This window comes from Momordica charantia, assembly GCF_013281855.1.
Source record: "Momordica charantia cultivar OHB3-1 chromosome 9 unlocalized genomic scaffold, Mcharantia_2.0 BLBB01000009.1, whole genome shotgun sequence".
Lineage (NCBI taxonomy): Eukaryota > Viridiplantae > Streptophyta > Magnoliopsida > Cucurbitales > Cucurbitaceae > Momordica > Momordica charantia.
The window spans coordinates 27,285,785-27,303,418 of NW_028275167.1; the positions used below are offsets into that span (position 1 = coordinate 27,285,785).

A 17,634-nucleotide genomic window follows, 5' to 3' on the forward strand; every position below is an offset into this window, starting at 1 on the left:
TATGCACCTTTTTTGATGTATGATCCATCATCATGCATTCATGATGATGATTTGATAATAGGACAAGTGTCACCTTTTAAAGCCACTAAACCCTAAAACTCCATTGTGGGACCCACCTCTTTTTGTGGGATTGGAGTGGGCCTTTTGGGCTTTGACCTCGTTTTGGATTAACAAAGTAGCCTCCACGTCTGATTTAATTAATTAATTTAATCCACTTTCAAATTCCATTGTTCACCAAATCTTAATCAACATATATATATTTTTTGATTTATTTCCTCCCCTCATAATTTTCTTTTTTCTTTTTTGATGAGGTAGTTTTAAAATAAGTTGATGGGTTTTCAAAGGAGTATGCAATAATTTTCGGAATTAAGTTTAACTGAAAAATAAGCTCATCTAAATGGATGGATGAGTGATTTTAGATTAGTTTCGACCGATTTTACCTGATGCAAAAATAGCAAATTTTAACTACATTGTAATGTTGTTAGTATGTGATAGGACTGTGGGGAACATCCATCTAGTAAGTTGATTAAACATCAGCCGGGCCAAACCGATTCAACGGTTACAAATTTACTCAACTCGGGTGTGATTGAAATTTGAAGAAAAAAGGGAGGGCATAAAATGGAAAAGAAATTAAACAAATTTGGTAAAAGAGAAATCTAAAGAAGAGGGGGAAAGACAAAAATGGGGAGAAAAAAACAGAAAAACATAAAATCTTCAACATCTTTCTCGTCCCTCCAAATGTCTGGTTTTTTAGTTGTTTTAGGAACCAAATGCGGGAGAGAAATGAAATAGGGGTTGAATTTCTTGGTTCAAACAATTCCTAAAATGAAAAATTAAAAAAATTAAAAATTAAAAATAATATAGTAAGTAAACAAAAAAAAAAATTACAGAAACAAAGAAAAAAAGGTCAGTCATTGGTACCAACAACCTTTTGCTTTCCTCATCAATCAAACAGCTTCCTTCCTTCTTTATTTTTCTTTTATTTTATTTTTTAATTTTAATTTTTTTCCCCTTTTTTCCAAAATCTGAAGGGTGCCCATTTCACAGAACCATGATTGAAACTCAAAACTAGAACGATCATAGAATTTTTTCTTTCTTTTTTTTTTTTTTTTGGGTTTCTCTTCTCACGAAGAAGCAGAGGGGGAATTTATGTGTTTCCTCTCCGTCTGATTCCCTCCATTGCCCTGGTTTCCGAGTTTCTGTTACAGAAACACGGGATTTCGTTGTCCCATTTTCCCACCTCTGCTTTTGAAGAATCTGCATTGGTGTTGATACAGAGGCAAGGAAATCGATCGGTGTTTTTTTGAAGTGGGTTTCGTGAATTGAGGCGAAAATGGGAGAGGAAAGTGAGGAAGGGAGGGAAGAAAAGACATAGAGAGAGAGGGGGAGAAAAATTCGTGGAGATTGTGAGAGAGGGGAAGAGGGATTGAGGAGTTTCAGAGTGATAATGTACAAAGAATACGCTGGATTCGTGAAGGCTTGGGAAGCAACCGTGAGAAAAACTCAAAGCTCAGCGAAGAAGAGGGCGAATAGCATTTTTGCAGCAATGTCCGTTGCTCCAGCCGACGACGAGCCGGGCCCCGGCGAGCTCCACCACGCGGAGAAGGCGATACCCAATGGCGATTTCTACACCGGACAATGGATGGACAATATGCCCCATGGGCATGGCAAGTACCTGTGGACCGACGGCTGTATGTACGTGGGGGAATGGTACAAGGGGAAGACGTTAGGGAAGGGCAAATTCAGCTGGCCCTCCGGCGCCACCTACGAGGGCGATTTCAAGAGCGGGTATATGGACGGGAAGGGCACTTACACCGGTTCCGCAGGGGACACCTACAGAGGGTGTTGGGTGATGAATTTGAAGCATGGCCAAGGCACCCAAAACTACGCCAATGGAGATTATTATGAGGGGGAATGGCGAAGAGGTTTTCAGGATGGGCAGGGGAGGTATCAATGGAAGAATGAGAATCACTATATAGGGCAGTGGAAGAATGGGAAGATCAATGGCAATGGGACTATGATTTGGAGCAATGGGAATCGGTATGATGGGTGTTGGGAAGATGGATTGCCTAAAGGGAATGGGACATTCAGGTGGGCAGATGGGAGTTGTTTTGTTGGTGTTTGGAGTAAGGATCCTGTAGAGCAGAGTGGGACTTTTTATCCATCTGGGTCTTCTGAGTGTGAAGTGGTCTTGGATCCTCAGGTGGTCTATTCAGAGTATTTTAATGAGTGCATACTTAGTACAGCGGAAAGGATTTTGATCTACCCTTCACAGAAGATGATAAGTTGGTCCGGACTCGACCTCGATTCGCCACAGAAGCAAACAAATTCCAAGAAAGGGTATGATGGGAATAGGAGATTGAGAAGAACATCAGTTGATGGCAAAGTCTGCAATTCTAGTTTTGAATCATCCCATGATAGTTCAAGCGACCTGAGTTACAGAAATGGGACAGAAGGGGGTGGGACTCCTCCGCCCCAAGGTATGGAGAGCAGAGGGAAAAGACAATCAAATTTGAGATTTCAGCCAGCAAAGAGACAGGGTGTTACAATATCAAAGGGACACAAGAACTATGAGCTCATGCTAAATCTGCAGCTAGGGATCAGGTATAAATGATTTAAGAATTTCTTTTTACCTTTTGACTTATGCTGTAGTTTAGCCTTGTCCCTTTTCTGTTGTCTTTTCTTTTCTGCAACTGGATATTAGAGTTTTGCCTTCAGGGCCTGTAACTATGTTCCAGTTCCTATAATGAAACTTAACGACGAGGATATGTTAATGCTACACTTGAAGGCTTGGGCTACCCCCCCAAATTATCTGTGATTCAAATGTAGTCTTATTACCATTATTGTATTTATAAAGTTCCAAACAAATGATATAGCAAGAAATGTACTCTGTAGAGATATTATGTGGCACAATGATCTGTATCATTGTTATTAGCTATGGAACATGAAGTTTGAAGCTGCCTCTACTATTATCTTCATTTCAACTTACTGATTTTTTGTTCCATAGCACAGGCATTCTGTTGGGAGGCCTGCTCCAGCAACATCCCTTGATCTTAAGAATTCGGCTTTCGATCCTAAGGAGAAAGTGTGGACAAAGTTTCCACCGGAAGGATCCAAGTATACACCACCTCATCAATCTCACGACTTCAGATGGAAGGATTACTGTCCCGTTGTCTTCAGGTCAGAGCTAAAAGTGAACATCTTTAAATGATTTAAATGAAAGAACCTTTCTGAGACCAAAATTTATTCATGCATAGTAGGAGAACAAGCTTTATTGCTGAATTATACTATCTTACTGGATGGCAGATGTTCATATTCTCTTCAATTTCATTGTCGTTTTGAATTGGAACACTGCATAATCTTATATGGCTCATCAAATTTGTAATTTCAGGACTCTTAGGAAACTGTTCAAGGTGGATCCAGCTGATTACATGCTATCTATATGCGGAAATGATGCCCTTCGGGAACTATCCTCCCCTGGAAAAAGTGGGAGTTTCTTTTATTTAACACATGATGACAGATACATGATTAAAACCATGAAGAAGGCTGAAGTGAAAGTTAGTCCTTTCTTCTCTCTCTCGGCTGTCTCAGATTTGGATTACTCATCTGTGCTTAAAATTAAAATCTCTCCCTAACATAAGAATGTACCAACATCTTATAGAGTTCAAGAACTTCTGATCTCTTGTCTGAATTTGTTTTTACATAATTAGCTTAGTTCCGTAGTCTCAACAAGCCCGTGGTTGTGAATTATGTAACTTTTGCTGAGTTATTAGCACCTCTTTGCAATCATTATGCGGTTATGGAAGCTTGATTCCATTGCATCTACCCTAGGCTTTCCTGATTTCCTCTAGTACGTGTATGCATTTATGTGAGTTGAATATATTCCAATCTTAACAGGCCAAGATACATGCAGGTTCTCTTGCGGATGCTTCCAGCCTACTATAAGCACGTTCGAGCCTTCGAAAATACTCTTGTCACCAAATTTTACGGTCTTCATTGTGTGAGATTAACTGGGACTACCCAAAAAAAGGTATAAAAGGATCACCAAAGCATTACTGTGGTTGCCAAGGATCATTGGATTCACAGATTTTCTTGATCTACAGGTGCGGTTTGTCATAATGGGAAATCTGTTTTGCTCCGAGTATAATATCCAGCGGCGTTTCGACTTGAAAGGTTCTTCTCACGGCCGTACTACTGACAAACCAGAGTCAGAAATCGATGCAACAACTACCCTCAAAGATCTTGATCTTAATTACATATTTCGGTTGCGGAAGATTTGGTTCCAAGAATTTTGTAGGCAAGTATTTCAAAATTGTCCTTACCTGTTATTTGTTACTCATTTCTGTTCATGACAAAGAAGTTGTTTCATTCCTTTATTATCTCATCAATGACCTGCTATAACACATCAAGTGAACCTACATTTAAACTGATACTAACTAGGAGCTATATTATATTGCACGATGGAACCAAAGAAAAAATAAAAATACTTTGTATTGCACAAAAAATTACTAGAGAGATGCAATGTTGCACAAAGAAGTACTGTAGAAAAAAGCTTTACAGCCATTTCACGAGGTTTCATATCACATTTTTCTTTCCCGGGGGAGAAATGAAACTTCATTAAGAAGAATGAAAGAAGAAAAAAACAGTGGCCTCACAAAAAGGAGCCAAGGTTCAGTTTTTCAGTTTATGCTTCTCATTGCCTGTACATTGTGTTCCAATGCAGGCAAGTAGACAGGGATTGTGACTTTCTTGAACAGGAGAGAATCATGGACTACAGTCTATTAGTTGGTCTTCACTTCCAGGAAACTTCGTTTCGGGAAGTGGGCACGCCGGATAGCAATCATTCAGGTTTCTGCACTCCAATTGATTATTTCCTAACTATGTTGAGTTTCTTACTCCAAATCATAGTTTCAACAACCAATCTGATGTTTGAAAATGTGATATCTTGCAGGAAGTATAGATCCCGAAAACGAAGCAGATGGTCAATCAGGAGCAGACAAGGAAGAACTTGCTGGTGACTCTACCAGGTAGAAAGAACTCATGAAGTAGTAGTATTCTATTCAATTCCTGAAATCTTGCAGGAACCTTCTCGTTCCACCATTGTGTTCGATATTTTGCTGATGAATCAGTTTTACTTTGCTTTACCATGTTAGCTTTTCGCCTTCTCCAGTGAAATTTCTGAATAATAATGCCTGATTTCTTCAATAGTGAACTGGCTTATTATCATCAATTCAAATAGAAGCTTTCTTGTTTAACATCATCATCATCAACTCAAATATGACCATCTCTGGAAGTAATTGCTCTGAAGTCTGACCATTTGGTTTCTCATGTTATGGACTTTTTTCAGGTGGGCTTCCATTAGATTAGGCATCAACATGCCAGCACGGGCAGAACGGACAGTGAGACGGGGAGAACCCGAAGCTCAGCTAGTAGGAGAGCCCACTGGGGAGTTGTATGATGTGATCATTTTCTTTGGTATAATCGACATACTACAAGACTATGACATCAGCAAAAAACTCGAGCATGCTTACAAATCGTTTCAATACGACCCATCATCGATATCTGCTGTCGATCCAAAGCAATACTCGAAACGCTTTCGAGATTTCGTCTTCAGAATTTTTCTAGAAGACACTTGAAGAAGTTGTTATACTGACCCACCAACTCAATTCATCAAAACTTGCAGCCAGTGGCCATCCTTGTACAGTCGGTCCGTTGTGAGAAATGATATCGGTTATCGGTTTTTGATAGAGTCGTAGCGTTTGGCCACGAAAAAAAGAAAAGAAAAGGCAACCAAACCATTTGGTGTATAAATTAAGGTAACAATGCAGAGCTCTGGCAATTATGCATTGTAATTTTTTTTTTTTTGGTTTCATTCCAAGTTTAGAGAGTTATTAGATAATTGTGATGATTTAGAAAAGTTATAGATGAGAGTTGTCACCCTCACCTCTCCCACTCCCAAGTGTTACTAATTTGTAAATGTATTAACCAAAAGCTGAAGACCTATGTGTTACTAAGTTGTAACTTGTTATCTATTCTTTTTTTTTTTTCATTCATTTTCTTTTCCTTTTCCATTTTTCACCCCTATTTTCTTTTCACTTCCATAACCTAGTTTTCTTTTGAGAAAAAAAAAAGCTCATCTTTTATTTCCTCCCACTCACCTACTTTAGAAAGATGTTCTTCTCTATCCCCACAAACAGTTAATGAAAAAGAAGAATGAAAGAAAAGTAAATGAGTGAGTTGTGGAGGCCCCCCCTCCATCTCATTCTACTTAGAGAGTTAGAGAGAGAGGGAAAAAGAAAAAAAGATCTCATTTTGAAAAGAAAGGAAGAGAGGCTAGGTTAAAGAGGTGGGAGACAACTTACATTAAATTTGTTTGTTCTTTTAGAATAATTTAAGGGATTGACCGAAATTTAGATTATTAATATCTTAACCAGCAGACTTTTGTCATATCGAGAATGATTATTAATGTCTTAATCATTGAGTTAGGAACAAGTTTGCAGGTTTCAAAAAACACCAATTATACTAACGAGAAGGACTACTTTTTGATCAAATTGAGAAATACATCAAATGAGTTTTAGTTGTTATTTGTTCATAAGAATAGATATTCAGGTTAATTGACAAAACTTCTCAATCGTAAAACTTGTAGGATATTGAATATCCTACATATCCACCCGCTATAGTTTATGCATCTAGGTTCATGATTCGTATCGATCATCGAGCCACGGGTTCTGAAACATCTTTTTTCCATACCACTTTGTAACATCACCAACACTTTGGTGAAATGGGGGGCCAACAACACCTACCTGAAAAGACAAAAAGAAAGAAAGAAGAAAAGGGTGGGACTGTGAACTTGTGAGCCTATGGATTCTGTTCATGTCTTTTAATGCATGGCCTTCTTGTTAATGCTTCCTACTTCATTTGGGAAGTAAAACCCATTAACAGTTGAAGGCCAAATGGTACTTTTTTGTGTGCTCCCACTCATTAGTGCTTCTTTTCATCTGTTTTCAAGTTTTGGTATTTGTTGACTGCTTTGCCTCTTCTTCCCACCTTTCAGTTTTTAGAGTGTTTTTCTCCATTCTCACTTCTTTTGCTACAAATGAGATGCAATGGACTGCAGTTCAGTCACTCTCGGTTTCTGCTTATGTCCTTCATGTGGGGTCCAACTCCGACGACTTTACCTATTCGGGTACCCGCTGCACGGAGGCTGGGCCCTCCCACAATGGGAGAAGATCCAAATCAGTTCAAAATGTGGTAATGCAGCAGCAAGATGCTCGATCGATTCTCCATCGTTCGAGGATCAACAATTTCCATCCGTTAGACAATCAAATAAGAGATGGGACAACATAGCTTGTTTCAGCACATGTTTGATGAAAGTTTGGACAGATGAAAAGTTACACATCTTCTTAGCAATAGCAATATACAGAAGATCAGTATCCAACAATGATTGGACTCGAGAAATTTTACACCAAGCCCAGCTAAACTATAGAACAGAAGATTCTACTACAACTCTGCACTTTTTTTTGTTCTATTTAGTGCAGATTCATTGCATTACTACCATGAAAAGAACTATATAGAACTTATAGATAACAGAACAGAGCACTGAATTCCAGTAGAGATATGAAACTTTTCCCAGTGGGCAAGACCGAGATCGAGACCAGGACCAAGTCTTGGGGGGGTAATCCTCAGCAGGGAGGAAAGTGATGTGATGGAGGAAAATTTGGAGGAGAAGAAGAAGAGAGATGCCTCTATTCCTTGTGGTGGTGGTTACCACTTTCCAGATGGAGGTGTGAAACAGATGGGAAGCCATTTTTGTCATCAATTCCTTGATCATAGAGAAAGCCTTTGAAGACATGGCCACCAATGTTGACTGTTGCTTGGTAAGCTAACTCACCTTCCCCACTGCTAATGGCTGTCACTCTATGGCACCTGAACACGGCCGGTGCTCGAACTTGCCCCGGTAACGACTTCTTGAAGCTTGCATCTGTTGTCAAAGTGTCATCACAATTCCAGAAGAAAATCAAGTAACAGAACAGGCAAATCTTTGCAAAATTCCAAGATATATGCATATGTTTGTTTAGCCATGGAAGCAATAAAATTCAACACATTTCCTCACTCCCCTCTCCCTCTCTCTCTAATAAAAGATCTTTTCCTTTGTTTGTTGGAGAGAGGAGCAAAAGAAGAGGAGAAAACAGAGAGAAACATGAACATGTTCAGCTGCTTCAGCAAAATATGTAAAGTTTCAATATCTTAAAACACAGAACTGAAATAAAAAACCATTCACAGAGTCATATTGTTTTGCTATGAATCCAAATGCAAATTAGAACATGAATAATATCATTTTTTTTTTGAAACATGAATAATATCATGTTGGAACTAAGAAACAAACAACCAAATTTGGAGAGAGAGAGTCAGCAAACACTTCATTGTTGCTGCTGATGATTCTGAATTTGATAAGAATTACAAGAAAATGAAAATGGAGCAATTAGAGAGAGGGAGAGAAATTTACCTTGATGGTTAGAACTTGTTTCGAAGCTCCGGGGAGTGGTGGCATTGGAGGTGGAGGCGTGAGAGGCGGAGGCGGCGGCGGCGGCGGCAGTACTCTGTGATGGAATCAGAACTCTAGGCCTTTTAGCGCCAGCGGAAGAAGACCCAGAAGACCCACCGTCGCCACTAGCGGTGGCGACGCCGTCCATCACAACCAACATCTGCCGCTCACGGCGGCGAGCCGCCGACACCCACGTGCTCTTGACGTGCGTGGAGCAATGATTCCCACGCCCTTTACAACACGTCCTGCACCTCCGATAATCGCACTCCTTTTTGGCTCTGTTTCCGCAGTCCCTACACACGCCCATGGAGGAATCGCCGGCGTCGCCTCTCACCGGCTCGTCGAGGGCATTATTCCCGCCGGCGATCAACGAATCCCCTTTCCCGAATCCGAAATCCTGGGTTCTCTTCAGATTGTCCACACCCCTGCGCTCGCTAACTTCGGCGGCCGGGGGCGGCGGCGGCGGCGGCTGAGGGAGACATGGGGTTGCAGCGAGAAGGGGGAAAATGCCGACGCTGACGCCGAGAGCGGCGGAGGAAGGGAGAGGAAGAGATGGGTGGTGATCGGAGGAAATGATTTGGGTTGTCTGTTGATGGAGAGAAGAAGGCGTGGGAGCTATAAAGAGAACATCTCGGAGACCCAACATTGTCCTGTTCATACAATACAAAATCTGTGGAAAGAGGAAGAAGAAGATGATGATGATCTGATCTGGGTTTGAATTTCTGATTTGGGATTAAGAAAGGAAAGAAGAAACAGTAATGAAATGATGAAATCTGGAGTTATGGAAGAGTAAAAGCAATTGATGGGTTGATTTGGAGTGGAATTGTTGTTGCCGCTGCTGTTGTTGTTCTCTCATTTCAGAATTCAGAATTCAGAATTCAGAATTGTGAACAGTAACAGAAGAGAGAGAGAGAGTGAAAATGGAAACTGGAAAGGAATGAATGATTCTTCAACATCTGCAGTGGCAAAGTTGTTTTACCTTGAGAGGAAGGGAATAACAATAAATAATGCCTATGCCCCTATTCCCCAACTCTACAATTTTTTTCTTCACCTTCTTACAGAATAGCTAATACATTTTTATTTAAATCTATCAACTTACTTATGTGTTAAAATACTATTTAATTCTTTATTCTTCGATATAATTTCACCCTTCATGAGTAATTTTGACGTAATGCTCAGTGGTTTTGTTTCTTTTTAATGCGGTGTTTCCTTCATTAAAAAAAGAAAACTATTTTAGTTGCTTTGTAATTTCGATTTTGGTTCATTTATTTTAGTTTCTGTATTTTTTAAATGTTTGTTTTAGTTATATTTTAACTTTCGTTTATTTTGATTCTTTGATTTAGGCTCAGTACTTCTAAAAAGTGATTATTTTGATCGATGTTTGTAAAATTTTGATACAAATTTTATGCACAATGGATACTCTTGGATATAAAATTATGACTATATTTGAAGAAATACATTGTTTATGGTGTCGTGTTGAAATTGTGAAGGATAAAGATGGGATAAAAATTGGAAATAGAATAACCAAAATAGACCTTTCGAGAAGTATAAGGGACGAAAATAGTATTTTAACTTTTACATTTGATTTTCGTGCTTTCCCTTTATAAACTTTGGTCCCTATATTTTTCATTTTGATTTTTGTACTTTTATCATTTTTGTCCATAGAAAAATATTTTTAAAAAGAAAATAAATGAACAAATATAATTAATTCTTCCTAATTAAAAAAATAAAATAGACGTTTTAAGATTATATGAATGTGAAAATATAAAAACCACAAATGATTTAAACTAATTATTAACTATTATTTAGAGGGAAGTCCAATCAAATCAAGAGGTTTTTTTTCCCCTTCTAAAGTTGGATGGTAAATTTTGAACAATATAATAATACAAGTGTGGTTCATTTTGCCTACCACTTATATCAAATGTCATCATCCTATTTTTTATTTTAAATTATTAATCCACAAAAGATTCGATCTAATTGAAACCTACTACTATACAATATTATTACCAAAATAATGTTTTCCTTTTCTTTCTTTATTTTTTTCCATCTAAAATGGTGAAAAATAGTGTTTTTTTTAACAACAATTTGGCGATATTTTGGCTTTTTATTATTTTCACACTTCTTTTTTGAGTTTTCAAAATGTTAATGCATAAATTTAATTTCTTTAATTAGAAAATTACAAATAAAATAGTTGTTAAATAGACTTTTAAATTCTTATATATTTTATTGAATTAAGGATGATATAAAATATTTTTTATTAGATATTAATTGAATTGTATAATGTATATATCAATATATCAAGATTTTTATTATTACTTATAAACATTAGCACGTTTTAATTCATTAAAAAGAATAAGGATATAAGTTTAGAAGAAGAGTTGGTTTAAGCTAGGTAAGTAGGGAGAATCTCAATTTCAAACTATAATATAGACCCATAAAGAAAAATGATATAAATTAATTAAGTTAATGTATTATCAACGAATATTAATATTCCTACACAGTAAATTAAACTTTTTTTTTTGGTTGTAACTACTCTCAAATAAGATTAACATGTCAATCCCCGGTTTGGTAACGTTAATATTATTTTGTTTCTCATTGCTCGTTTTAAGTTTTAGAAACATAAGCATTAGGTAACTATTTCTGTTTCTCATTTTTTATTTTTTTTAGTAACGTTTACAAAATTATAGAGAAATTTTGTGAACAAGAAAAATAATCTTTTTTTGTTTTTTCTATTCATGTTTCTTTGTTTTTTTTTTTCAAATTTAGATAAAAATATTATTTTATCATTTTATTTTTTAAATGCATAAAAATATCAAATTTGAATATTTAATTTAAAACTTCAGGTAAAACTTTAACATTTTTTTAATCTAAGATTTTTAGAAAACAATAAAGAATAAAAAAAACAAGAAACTGAAACAGTTACCAAAGTATTTCGATTATCTTAATTGAAAAGGAGGAAATGACAAACAATAAAGAAAAATAAAAAATAAGAAATATGAAATGGCCCGATGCTTTATCTTTATTTAAAAAAGATATATAGATAAAATTAATATAAGAATATTCATTGGCCCGATGCTTTATCTTTATTTAAAAAAAATATAGATAAAATTAATATAAGTAAATAAATAAATTATTTTTTAAACGTCTGTCCCTAAAGTAAGAATGGGACCCAAAAATGCTAATATATTACCTTTATGTGAATTTCAATGTAAAATAGAAAAATTTCAAATGGTTAAAGAGAGTTATGAAATGACATTTGAGGGAAAAACAAACAGTCATATTTTAATTTAATTTAATTTTTTGGTCTTCAAAATTACTCATATTTCTTCTATAATTACATTATTTTATACAATACCATACTGTATTTCTATATTTTGTTTGGACATTTGTTGTTTTTTTCTCCATATAAAATTTAAGCTAAATATATGTTTCGGTAATATTTAGGTATCCATACTCTTTAATTCATATTGTTTAAAAAATTTCAATTTATTTGTGTTGAAAAAAAGTTTCAATTTATTTTCTTATGTTTAAAAAAAAATTATTTTCTTATATTTTAGTATTTTTCAATTACACAAATTTTTTTTAGTCAATAAACATACCTAGTGTGATATTAAAAAGGAAATTGACATAAATCTAAAAGAAAAAATAAGGCTAATTAAAAAACACTCGACGTTTGAAACTAAAACATATATTTGATCTAAAATTAATTAAATTGTTTAATTTAATAATTTTTTTATTGACTTATAAGATTCTATACTAATTCAATAATGCTAATCTGAATATAGTTCAATTAATCACATATCGATGTTTGGATCGTAAATTAAAAATTCTCTTCCCTCTCTACAAAGTCAATTGGATATAATTAAATTGAAAATAAAATAACTATCAACATAATGCCTAAATTACTAGATTAGTTAGGGATAATCTATAAATTAAAAAAATGACACATGTCATATATCTAGTTATACAAAATTTTAGAAAACAAAGAAATAAATAAAAAATGAGTTATTATTCCATAGTGTATTATGGGCAAACCTAGATTCACACAAATGCTCTCTCTTTTTTTTTTTTATCCAAAGAGAAACCTATAAGTCATAGGGAATGGACCATTCTACCCTCCAAACATAGGGCCCTATACCCTATTCCCCCAAGGATGTGAGTAACTATACATTTATTCTCTCTTTCTTATTACTTTTTTAACCCCATCTTTACCTTTTTTACTTTTTCACCTTTTTCCAATTCAACCCCTTGAGGTGAGGCTTATGTGCATCTCTTTTTTGCTTTTTATGGGTCACTTGTGGGGGAATGCCCACTACTTCTATTACCTAATAATTACTCCATAATAATTTCATTTTAAAGAATTCAAATTTACAAGTGGGTTAATTTTTTTTATTTTCTATATCTGGATGAGCCAAGCTTATGGGTAACTCAACTGATCTTACAAGATTTGGTGTTGGAAAACACATAAAAAATTAATTCTTAAAGTAGGTGAACTTTTTGTTTCGGTATTGTAGATTAAATATGAGTTAAAAATTAGTTAAAAGACATTTTTGGTCCTCGTACTTTGTTGAAGCAGCGATTTATTCTTTTGTGAAGATTTAGTCCTTATAGTTTTAAATTATTATCATCAAATATAGGTGTCAATTTTTTTTATTAATATAACGATTTAGTCTTTGTAATTTATAAACATATTCGATCCCTCCTCAATTTACTGCTCTATACATATATAAGAAACCCTATTAAATTTTAACAATATATATTTTTCATGATTGAGACTAAATCGTTACAAAGTTTAGACTCAATATAGTTACATATTGAAGTCTAGTGATTAAATTGTTACTAATTTAAAAGTATAAGGAATAAATAGTTATCAACTAAAGTTCAAGAAAAGTATAAGACTAAAAGTATATTTAAACCAATAATTTGGACAAATAGCAGTCTTATAATATGTTTTTTTAGTACAACATGTGGTGGTAGGGGATCGAACTTACAATCTCTTGATTGAAGATATATGCCAATTACCACTGAACTATATATAATATGTTTATACTTCTATACTTTTATGAATTTTACGATGAATATATGAGATGTTAATTTTGCATTACATATTCAAAACACTAAGAATTTTTTAATATATATATTTTTGGATAACCTAGAATATAATGATCAATTGGTGACGTATTTTCATTTTTCTAAAGTCACAAAGCTTTGTCAATCCAATTTGAAAATATAAAGGCTTCAAATTTATACATGGGCATATGGAAATGTTTAAAATTAATTTGCCATTTCAAGAATAACCTTCTTTTTTCTCTTATTTTATCATGATAGAAGTGTATAAAAAGTGTCATAATTTAAATCTTAGGAATATATTGCCTAAAATTCATAACTTTTAGACTCGTTAAAATATTGATTCTTTACTTAAATATTTTAATTAAGCCTAAGCTAATGCCACATATTTTGAAAAAAAAAATAAAAAAGTAATTACTAATGGAAGGTGTAAATATATAAGAATCCGAAAAATTTTAGAGAGAGGTGGCGAGAAAGTTCAAAGTTTTTGTTTAAGAAAGATTTGAACTTTCGATAAATTTTTTACCCTAAAGGGTGACCCATATTTTTATATCTTAAAAAGAAAGAGTGATATAGTTTAAATATAGTTTTTGTCCCTAAAATTTACTTATATTTCTAATTTGATCTCTAAATACTAAAAAAAAAAAAGGTTTTAAAGTTCCCTCAAATTTTCTTCCAAGTTCAATTCTTACAATTAAAATCTAAGTAAAAAATTTACTTAAAAAAACGACATTATCTACTAATATCAAAGTCTAAAACTTTCTAAAAACTCAAGAGATTCGAATAAAACTTTTAAACTTCAAAAACCCAAATTAAAAATGGGATAACCTTTAAAAATCAACTTTAACCTAAATTAAATTAATATAGAGATGAAAATTCATTGTTAAATTTGTCTAAGCATTAAAACTAATAATTAAGAACTTAAATAACTCTAAATTATTGATACTAAAATTAGGGTTTAGATTTGAACTTAAAAAAAAGTAGTAATTATCTTCACAAGCAAATGAGAAAACGACACCTCCAATTATTTTTTTTAATAGAGACAAGAAAATAAATTTTATGAAGATGTCCTTGTGTTCCATCACACTAGCATAGAAGATATTTTATAGTATAGTATTTGCATCTAATCTTTTGATAATAGGTGTAATTTGAATATTTGAAATTGATGTTGGTATGAAATATAGTTTTCTTTTCATGACGTATATTATAAGATTTTAAGTGGAAAAAAAGATGGTTTTTAAGTATCGTACCTGTAGATTTCATTAGTTTTTTATGGAAACATTGAAATTACTCTACTAGATTTCATTAAATTATAGGAAATTATAAAAAGCTAAATTAATAAATAAAGATCGTATCTACTGCATGGATTAGACATCACTTAGATTTATATGCGATAGTAGTTAACAAAACTTCTCCATATATAATCGTACACACCATACAATATTAACATATTTTTACGATAAAACCAAAGATCTTTTTTATTTTATTAATTATTATTTTTTTACAGCAAAATCAAGAAGTTTTTTATTACAAGAAAATGGTGAATTAAGGATGCTAGAAAAATATGTCGTTAAGCATATAAGCTTTTGGCAACGCATTGCTGAAATTTAATAAATAAAAAGTTGAGACATGTTAAACGTGAAAGCTCCTAAGAAATCAAATTTATAATTCAAAAAAAAAAAAACCAATTTTCATATATTTTTTTTTGTTTATGTTTCCAAAAATTTCATATAAAGTTTGTCAGAGGAATACTTGTCTTTACATTAAATATTTTTAACCATAAGGTTTAAATTACCTACATTTTAATTTACAATTTTTTTATTTTAATAAACTTTTTTCCTTTGAAGAAAAAGAATGAAATTGAGTTTGAGGGCCCCCACCGTATCCGCCGGTGGAGACGGGTGCAGTAGCATTTATTGCAAACAGAAATTTTAGGGTAAAAAAGTAATAATGTTGGCTTGAAATTGATTTTAATATAAAATGTATTTATGTAAATAATGATTAATTGAAGGCAAAGTAATTCCCATTGAATTATTTTTGAAGATATTAAAAGTTCTTTTTAACAAAATTAAATAATTTATTCAATCATAAATTCATATTTTACTTATCAATCTTGAGAAGGAAGTGGTTTAAGTGCCACTCCTTCAAACTTCTGAATGATTTTTTTCGTGGATAAATATTGAATATAATTTCGGATTTAACCAAGGAACATTATATTGAAATTCAAATTCAAATGGTTAATTTTTTTTTATATCCGTGAATGTTCGAGTCCGTTGGACGCACATCAACTAATTTGTACAGGTATGTTTTTAAATAATCATTTTATTTTTTTTCTTTTTGAATTCAACAACTTGGGGTGGAGATTCGAACTTATATTATTATTTAGATTTTGAGTAGTTTCTAAAAAGTAGATAACAAAGCAAAGAAAAACAGGTAAGAGTAGTGTTTACAAGATTAATTTTTAAAATATCATAAAATCATAATCAAAATGGTCATCAAACGAGTCCTGAATTCTTGAAGCGGCAACAAAAACATCCACACGTACGAACATATCGATGCACAAAAAGAAAGATTTCTCTCTCACATTATCTTATCCATGAACTCTTCTCTCTCCAACATTTACGTCAAGGGATTTAAATCGATAGGTAGAAAACGACGAGAAAACAACAACATAGTCTATATATGGAGAAAAGGAAATAGATGCAAGAAAAGAAGTAGAACTAGGTAGAGATAGAGTAAAGCTAAGGGTAAGGGTAAAGTCTAAAGTCCAAAGGAACCATTTTTTTCCACACAAAAATCCTAACCCTAACCCTAAACCTAACCCTAATTGTATAGTAGGGCTATGTACTAACACTAACCACTTATTCTTCTCATCCTACACTCTTTTTTAGGTCTTCTTCCCACCACCATTATTCTTTCTTTCTTGTTCCTATCTTCACCTAAACCAGTACTTCATACCATGGCTCTACAAATTGTAGGCCTCCACCCCAACAACATCAATAACAATAAAGTTTTATTTATTTATTTATTTTTTTTTTATTATGCAGGAGTTAGACGACCCTTTGACCTTTATGTCCCTATAAAAAAGTTTTGAACATTTTAGTTCTAAAATTTTTTCTCTTTGTTTTTAACAAGAAACAAAATTTTCATTGATACAAAAATAAAATATAAGAAAAGTACAAAAATAAGATAAAGAGGTATAAGCAAATCACCAAATTGCATACAAGAACTAAACCATATAGACAAGGCCTCCCAATTAGAGCAAATCATACTAGGAGAAGTAGTTAGAGAAGAAATTAGAAAGAGCACAATGAGAGACGAAAGATCGAGTTGACTGGTCGAAACTGATTGAATCGAAGCTGGTCGGTCAGTTTGAGAGATGTGCCAATCAAAGGGGCAAAACAACCTACGAATTCACGGACGGACGGTTGGTTTGTCCAAAACAGTAAAAAAATGATTTTGACAGACAGAAACTGAATGGTCGGTGATCAAACCGACAACGACCAACTGATGAACATCATAATGAGCATAACCCATCAGTAAATGAAACCTACTCTTGCCAACGGCCGGCATGCTTTGGACGGTAGAACGGGGAGAGGGGGAGTCGTGCCCATTCTCTCTCCGGGCACGAGCAGGAACATCAAAATGAAAGACCGAAGACATGTACATGACGGAACGACATATTCCAAAATACGTGATCAGGTCGGAGATTTAAACTTCCATACTCCATCTTTTTTGTATTCTATGAAGGAAAAAATAATTGTTGTTCTAAGATCTATGTTACTTTGGAGAATGGACTAACAAGTTTTCCTTCTTTTTTTTCCTTCCTTTTTTGGGGACTATTCCAAAACAATACTTCCCAAAATTTAGTGAGTAATAACCGTTTGATGCTAACTCAATTTTATTAAATAACATAAAGAAATTAAGTTTATATTATGAATAGAACTCTTTTGTTTGTTTATTGTTTTTATTTTTATTTGAACAACGAAATTGGGGATGGAAAACGACAGTAAAGTTCATTT

At 33.7% G+C, this 17,634-nt stretch overlaps 2 protein-coding genes across 2 annotated transcripts; one reads left to right on the top strand and one right to left on the bottom strand.

Moving 5' to 3' along the window:
• The first annotated feature begins 918 nt into the window (after window positions 1-918).
• On the top strand, window positions 919-6,049 carry LOC111010166 (phosphatidylinositol 4-phosphate 5-kinase 6). Its single transcript, XM_022283504.2, has 8 exons — window positions 919-2,604; window positions 3,013-3,180; window positions 3,392-3,557; window positions 3,914-4,030; window positions 4,104-4,297; window positions 4,724-4,848; window positions 4,952-5,027; window positions 5,348-6,049. Exons 1-8 carry the CDS (start codon window positions 1,448-1,450, stop codon window positions 5,634-5,636), a joined length of 2,292 nt encoding a protein of 763 aa, XP_022139196.1. The 5' UTR covers window positions 919-1,447; the 3' UTR covers window positions 5,637-6,049.
• Window positions 6,050-7,382: 1,333 nt separating this feature from the next.
• SRS6 (SHI-related sequence 6) lies at window positions 7,383-9,529 on the bottom strand. The gene is made up of 2 exons (XM_022283236.2): window positions 8,507-9,529; window positions 7,383-7,981 (listed from the first exon to the last, which is right to left on the bottom strand). Exons 1-2 carry the CDS (start codon window positions 9,201-9,203, stop codon window positions 7,746-7,748), a joined length of 933 nt encoding a protein of 310 aa, XP_022138928.1. The 5' UTR covers window positions 9,204-9,529; the 3' UTR covers window positions 7,383-7,745.
• Between the last annotated feature and the right edge of the window lie 8,105 nt (window positions 9,530-17,634).

Excerpts from the sequence above, each read along its gene's own strand:
- LOC111010166 (XM_022283504.2), top strand. The coding sequence starts at position 1,448 with ATGTACAAAGAATACGCTGGATTCGTGAAGGCTTGGGAAGCAACCGTG. Across the intron at positions 3,558-3,913 it reads TGAAGAAGGCTGAAGTGAAA|GTTCTCTTGCGGATGCTTCC; the intron begins GTTAGTCCTTTC and ends AGATACATGCAG. Across the intron at positions 4,849-4,951 it reads GCCGGATAGCAATCATTCAG|GAAGTATAGATCCCGAAAAC; the intron begins GTTTCTGCACTC and ends GATATCTTGCAG.
- SRS6 (XM_022283236.2), bottom strand. The coding sequence starts at position 9,203 with ATGAACAGGACAATGTTGGGTCTCCGAGATGTTCTCTTTATAGCTCCC. Across the intron at positions 7,982-8,506 it reads AACAAGTTCTAACCATCAAG|ATGCAAGCTTCAAGAAGTCG; the intron begins GTAAATTTCTCT and ends CTTTGACAACAG.